The sequence below is a fragment of the Primulina tabacum genome, chromosome 10, assembly GCF_025594145.1.
Source record: "Primulina tabacum isolate GXHZ01 chromosome 10, ASM2559414v2, whole genome shotgun sequence".
Lineage (NCBI taxonomy): Eukaryota > Viridiplantae > Streptophyta > Magnoliopsida > Lamiales > Gesneriaceae > Primulina > Primulina tabacum.
The window spans coordinates 19,196,275-19,203,997 of NC_134559.1; the positions used below are offsets into that span (position 1 = coordinate 19,196,275).

The 7,723-nt window shown below is 37.5% G+C and overlaps 1 protein-coding gene across 1 annotated transcript; it reads left to right on the forward strand.

Moving 5' to 3' along the window:
* Positions 1 to 1,439: 1,439 nt before the first annotated feature.
* On the forward strand, positions 1,440 to 1,832 carry LOC142504963 (uncharacterized). Its single transcript, XM_075617799.1, has one exon. The coding sequence runs from the start codon at positions 1,440 to 1,442 to the stop codon at positions 1,830 to 1,832; it is 393 nt and encodes a 130-aa protein (XP_075473914.1).
* Positions 1,833 to 7,723: the final 5,891 nt, after the last annotated feature.

The window sequence follows — 7,723 nt, forward strand, 5'->3', positions numbered from 1 at the left end:
ATTAGTCTGATCAGACGTTCATTACTTCACCCGGTCGCCAGTTACCGGTCAGTTCAGTTCAGTTCAGTGCAAGGGGCACTTGCGTAGACCATAATCTCAACAGAAAATTTATAACATGCTATTTTATTCAATGCTCCAAGGAGCAAACATTTTCAATGTGATTTTCAGTTCAGTTATGCACGTATTATAATTGCTCATGACAAGTTATTTTCCCATTAATGCCTCATGACATGATATTTTTACTCCCATGCAACTTTATTACATTATTTACTCGTTATTTACGATATATGCATGCTGAGTCTTTAGGTTCACTAGACTTGATTGTTGTAGGTACTGATGAGGTCGGGACCGAGGGCGGGGACCAGTGAGCCAGCTTGGGGTCGGCAGTAGTGGAGCCCGAGGACCTCATTTACAGCACTTGCCATTTTTTTATGCTCAAACATTTTATCAGTTGTTGGATACTTTAACATGTTATTTTGGCGAGTAATAATTTCTTCCGCTGCTATTTCGAACAGTTAAACTTGATTTATCAGTTGATTTTGTGAATGAGGCAATTTTAAAAAGAAAATTTTAATTTTTCCGCAAATTTTCAAATATGAATTTTCGGGCCATTATAATTTACCTATGTTTTGGACCTGGATCCATGTTTGGCTCACATGGATCTAATAGTGTTGGCGATCGATCATCCTTATCTGTTGTTGAATGTCATATTATGATATATGCGATATATAGTAATATGCATGTATGTATATTATTAAATAATATAGTTGCATGAATCCGGCAAACATACAAACATGGAAGGCGATTTTTAAATTAAAATGATGAGACAATTTTAAAATTAAAATCTCTCATTTTGAATATTATTCAAAATTTATATCAAATTGAAAAAGAAAAAATTAAAGAGTTTAATTTTTCCTTGCCTTCCATCAACCGTTGTTGCATGTTGATCGCTACCCACGGACAATGTCTGGCTCATATTTTTGTGGAGGCCTGGACGCTGGAAAGCTGTGACTTCCACCGGACATATGATATGAATTGAGTGGAACTCTCATGACTTCGGCTCATATTATTGGGGAACTCATGGCGACCGTCCATTACAGTTCAATATTGATGGGTTGGTTTGATACGTGAAAATAAACGGCGTCATATTATTGGGTCCTTATTAAACGTGAGGCAAAACACGCGGAGATTGCATAGGGATGCAATTGGATTCTACCTTTTAGAAATTATAATTGGCTGATATTATTCGGGATTATAATTGGCTAATTGGACTCTACGTGCCCACTAAGGAAATACAATTTCCCTTTTCCATCAGAGGATGGTGGAAATGTCAAAATAGTGGGAGGGAAATTTAAAAAATAAAATCCATATTTTATATCTTAGAATTATATTAAAATTATCAGTAACCATTATCTGTTTTCATTTTCAGTATATTTACTATGTCTACTCGTAACCCGCTTTCAATCATTCTCGATCAAAACAAATTGACTGGCCCTAACTATCATGACTGGTTTCGAAATTTAAAGATTGTTCTGAACTCCGAAAGGATTGCGTATGTGCTTGATAAGAAGCCACCAAAGAAGGCAGCTCCTGATATCAGTAGGACTGAGTTAGCTAAGATTGAGAAATGGTGGGACCATGATCGTCAAGCTAAGAGCTACATGTTGGCTTCTATGTCGAATGAACTTCAGAGGAGGTTCGAGGAGGCGGTGAATGCTGCTGACATTCACCTTCATATGAAAGAATTATATGTTGTATACTCGTTCAGAGAGACATGCTACTGTGAAAGAACTCATGACTACACGCTTGCGAGATGGGACTTCGGTCCATGAGCATGGTGTTAGGATGATTGGGCTCCTCGAGAATTTGGTGGAGCTCGACGTGCTTATTCCTAGTGAGCTCTCGACTGATATTCTCTTGATGTCTTTGCATGCCTCGTTCGATGGATTTGTGGTTAATTTTAATATGAACAAGCTTGAGGCCACCCTTGAAGTTTTGGTCAATATGCTTACTAATTATGAAGCCACAATTAAAAAAGAAAAGCATGTTCTTCTAGTGGGTTCTTCGTCCGGTACGAAAAAGGGAGCCCCAAATAAAGGCAAGAAGCGTTCTGCCCCTCTAAAGAAGAAGAAGCCCAACAAGAAGCCATACAAGAAACCAAATCTGGGGCCCACAAAGCCTGACAAGTCAGAACAAGTCTGTTTCCACTACAACAAGCCTGGACATTGGAGAAGTAATTGCGCGGAGTATCTTGCCCAGAAACGTTCTGGCCATGGAATGTTTTATATTGAAGTTAATGTTTCTATTAATTCATCTTCTTGGGTATTGGATACCGGATGTGGTTCTCATCTATGCAATGATTTGCAGGTGATGGGAAGAAGCAAGAGGCTTAGAGATGGTGATACCTTTCTAAGACTAGGAAATGGACCAAGAGTTGCTGCCACTGCCATTGCAGACGTTACTTTAATTTTGGATAATAATTTTAAGTTGTTTTTGAGAGACGTTTTATTTGTTCCTGAATTGGTTAAAAACATTATTTCTATTTCTATGCTTGATAGGGATGGTTATTCTTGTGTTTTTGCTAAAGGTGTTTGCAATTTATACAAGAATGAATGTTTGATTGGAACTGGAGAATTAACAAACGATCTCTATAACTGAAAATTAAAGTATATTCCGTTAAACAATGTCCAAGAGCATACGAAAACAACAACAAACAAAAGGAAAATAGAAGAGCCAAATCCCGCACAAATATGGCACGCTAGACTAGGTCATATTTCCCGAAGAAGGATGCACAAGCTAGTGGGAGAAGACATGTTTGACTTGTCAGACATATATTCTCTACCTACTTGTGAGTCCTGTCTAAAAGGAAAGATGACTAAGACTCCATTCAATGGAAACGTAGAACATGCACATGGTCTATTGGATTTGATCCACACAGACGTTTGTAGCCCGCTAAGTGTTAGTAAAAAATTTGGGCATTCCTACTTCATTACCTTTACTGATGACCATTCGAGGTATGTGTACATTTATTTGATGAAACACAAATCTGAAGCATTTGAAAATTTCAAAGAATTCAGATCTGAAGTAGAAACTCTGCTAGAAAGAAGTATTAAGGTACTTCGATCTGATCGAGGTGGACAATACTTAAGTGCTGAATTTTTGGGTTGTCTAAAAGAGAATGAGATTCTCTCACAGTGGACTCAACCAGCAACACCACAATTGAATGGTGTTTCTGAACGTTGAAATCGAACCTTGATGGACATGGTTCGATCCATGATGGGATTAACTGAATTGCCTATATCGTTTTGGGGCTTTGCGCTTGAAACTGTGTCAATGTTGTGGAATAATGTCCATACTAAAGCTGTGGATAAAACACCATATGAGATATGGATGGGAAAAACTCCCAAATATTCTTACATGATATTATGTGGATGTCTTGCTTACGTGAAGCAGACAGTGGGAGACAAATTGGATAATAGATCCACTTTGTGCTACTTTGTAGGATATCCAAAGAATTCTGTTGAATATTATTTCTATCATCCTAATGAAGCAAAAGTGTTTGTTTCAAGAAATGCCACCTTTTTGGAAAAGGAATTTCTATTAGATAGAAAAGACAAGATGATAGAACTTGAAGAAATTCAAGATACTCCCTCAACTATAGAAGTCGAACCCATTTCCCAACAACCAGTAGTTGAAGTACAAGCTCCTAGAAGGTCTAATAGAGTTATTAGACTACCTGCAAGATATACGCTTCTTCGTGAACAAAGCCGTGATGAGCATTGTGTTGGATGTCATCCAATGAATTTCAAAGAATCAATATCTGTTACTGATTCAACCAAATGGCTTGAAGCCATGCAGTCTGAAATGGATTCTATATATTCAAACCAAGTTTGGACATTGGTGGATCCACCTTAGGGAATCGTTCCCATAGGATGCAAATGAATCTACAAAAGAAAGCTTGGGGCGGATGGGAAGGTAGTAACCTTCAAAGTAAGACTGGTTGCAAAAAGTTATACTGAAACGTCTGCCCTTTTTATTGCTTTAAAAGTACTAGAATTTTTTTTAACACTCAATTTCCGGCCGTATACATATCCCACATGAAAATATTTTTATAAAATATTTTACCCTTTAAAATAAAACATCAACCAACTAGCATTTTAAAAATCAAGTGAAATAGTCATAAAAATGAAATCGTCGCATGTTTTACCAAACCTAAAAAGCAATAAATTTGAAAAGTATAGCACATACTAAACATCTCAAAAATCTCTCAAAGCATAAATAAATAGTCTTAAAATCTTTAACATAAATCATGAATCATAAATCGTAAATGCGGAAAAAATAGAAGCGCTGGTCCTCGGGTTGTGTGCACTTTCAGTCCAGTCAAAATCACCCATCAAGTCCTCCCTCAAACTCACCTGCATCCATCACACCTAGTGAGTCTAAAGAGTCAACATACCATAATCTTTATAACAAATAATACGTATAAAATTACATGCAACAGTGAAAATACTTTTACGTGAAAATAACATTATCATGACATGCATAAATAAATCTTAACTTTTTCCTTTTTCCTCCACATGACATAACATAAAACCTTTTAACATGATCATAAACATTTTCCTTTTCCTTTTCTTTTTCCTTTGTTGAATTCAGATTGTTAATTGTGACTTTCCTCAAACCTCAAAAAGTCGATGGATCCATCTACATGAAATCGTAGTACTGGGCAGCAGGGGACACTAGCAACACTCTCACCAGTCAACTGGGCCTTGGCCTATCCTCTTTCGAATAGAAATACTGATCGTCGGGGTTCCCTCTGGGGCCTTTTCCCATAAATGGGCTCCCTCTGGGCCTTTTCCCTCACGACATTCCCATTCTTACCGTTACATCATACCGTTACCTCATATTCGTAATAATGGAAACACGATCGTCGGGGCTCCAACTGGGACCGTCACCCTCACGATATCTCCAACATTATCGAATTAGTCACAATTACTTCAATTTCTTCAACGTTTACATTCTCATTACTTTATAAAAATCATGCATAATATATAATTTTGTTTTGAAACCAAGCATGCAACATGTCTTTTAAATGTCTTCCTTAAATCATAGAGATCCCATAGACATTTAAAAATCATAATTTAATCATGAACATTTATAAACATTTAAAAATAATCGTAATATCATAAAAATAGCATTTAGAGCACTGCCATGACGTTTACTAGTTTTTTAGGTGTAAAAAGACCGTTTTACCCCTAGACGTAAAATTCCTCGGTTTTGACTTTTTCTTGAATTCATTGACTCTAACATGTCCCAAATAATTATTTAAGCCTAAATTAATTTTCCCATAATTTTATTTAGCTTAAATATTAAACTTTTTTATTTATCTATAATTAAATGTTTTTACGGTGTTTTAATCCCGAAAAATCCTAAAATTTAATATAAAATTCCTAAATTCAAAATTTAATCTTTTTATATTATTTTAGTCCTTATGAATCATGACTCGACCCCCGTGAGCCGTTTTTCAATTTATTTCAGTTTAGAATTCTACTATGACACCTAAACTTCGACCCCGAGCCATCTTTCGATTTTCTCGAGTCACCCCCGAACCAAGTTGATCCAAACCCTGACCAACAAACTAGAGTACCCTACTGGACCCTTAGATCACTTAGAAACCATCCCAAACACAAAAAACGTGACCCCCAAACCACACCCATGCAGTGGCCGAGAGTTTCACCTTGAGTGGACTCTAGCTTTGTGCACCTAGGGACCTAGCCGTCTACCCAGCACCCAAACCAACACCCAGTGCACCTTCAACGGACCCTAATTATTCATCGACTCGTCCCACATGCCCTGGGACGAGTCCTCAACCCGCTGGCAGCCTACCCTTACTCGCGCAGATGTTGCGCGTTTCTCGGGTAAGTCCTAGCGTGGCTAGGACTCTTTCCCCAGCCCCTAACTCGAGTCCTAGCCTGGCTAGGACTCTCCCCTCTCCTGAACCAATCCCTGGCCGAGCCTTGGCCCCAAGCCGTGACTCTCCAGCCTTCTGAAAAAGGAGCCCGATCACCCCCAAACCCTCATGATAGAAAACCGAATCCAACCTTTTTCCTTGGTGATTACCATGGGTTTGGTGTTTATTTAGGACTATAATTCATAAAAAATTTTCTTGAACATAATTTGACGTCATGGAAGTCCCTTAACATGCACAGAACAAGTTTTTGGATCAAACCTCATGGATTTAATACATGCAAGTGCAATAATTCGAAAATAAACAAGGCAACTTCATGGTTTTCATGCACAAAACTTTTAAAACTATATTAGGACATGATGGATGAGAAAAGGAGATGTATGGCCTGCCTTTTATACGTACGAAATAACGTTGACGACGAAGAACGGAGCAAAAACCTTGGCTAGCTTCTACCTTGACCCTTCGAAAATTCCTCTACAATTATTGAATGTGTGTGTGCCGTGTTGTTGAAGAGTCTTGGGGAGAGTTTTCTGAATTTTAAAAAATTGGGAGGCGTTTATAATGCTTAGGGTTTTAGGTGCTTAGCATTTTAAATAGCTAATTAAATTACTAACTAGGCTTAGGCCTATTAAGCCACAAAATTATGCTTATTAGTCTTAATTAGGATTTAATAAAATATTAAAAAAGTTTTTAGTTTAAATAAATTTATGAATTTATTAGCCGGGTCTCCAAAAAGCTCACATTTTTTTGTTGAAAAACCAACACCGATAAAATTTTCGTCCCGGCGTATAAAATCACCTCAAAACCCTTTATTTGAAAAAATATGAAAAACCAACAACCATATTTTAATCAATTAAAAATAATTATTTAATAAAAATATTTTACATTTTCCAGCCCTCGGTCTCCGTTCCTCGATCACAACTGAATATTAATTAAAAATACAGTTTATGCATAATGACAATAAAATCCTATTTAACATATAAGCATGTATGTCACATAATCGATTAGCAATTAAAATCAATTAATTGCTCATTTTTCATGTTTCCTAGATTCGAATGCAGTTGGATTACATCTTCTTAATTTTTGGACCTTACAATTCCTCCCCCATTAAATAAAATTTCGTCGTCGAAATTAGAACTTACTGAATAGTTCTGGATAGCGGTTCTTCAAGTCCCTCTCGGTTCCCCAAGTTGCTTCCTCCTCCGAGTGATTCAGCCACTTGACCTTGACCATTGGAATGACTTTGTTCCGCAATCTTCTTTCTTGCCCTGCTATGATCTAGACAGGTCATTCTTCATATGTCATATTTGGAGTTAATTGAAGTGGTTCATAATTTAGTACATGTGACGGGTTCGACATGTACTTCCGCAGCATCGAAATGTGGAACACATTGTGAACTCCTAAAAGCACTGGTGGCAATGCCACTCTATAAACTAGTGTCCCAATCATCTCCAAAATCTCAAACGGACCAATGAATCTTGGGCTAACCTTGCCCTTCTTGCCAAAACGTATAACACCCTTCATACGTGCTATTTTCACAAATACATGGTCGCCCACTGCAAACTCTAAGTCCCTTCGTCTTTTGTCGGCATAACTCTTTTGTCGGCTTTGTGCAGTCTTCATTCTCTCACGAATTTTGACTACAAGCTCGGCAGTCTCTTCAATCACATCCGGACCAATATCTCTTCTTTCCCCAACCTCGTCCCAATGAATAGGAGATCTACATTTCCTTCCATAAAGTGCCTCGAAAGGAGCCAT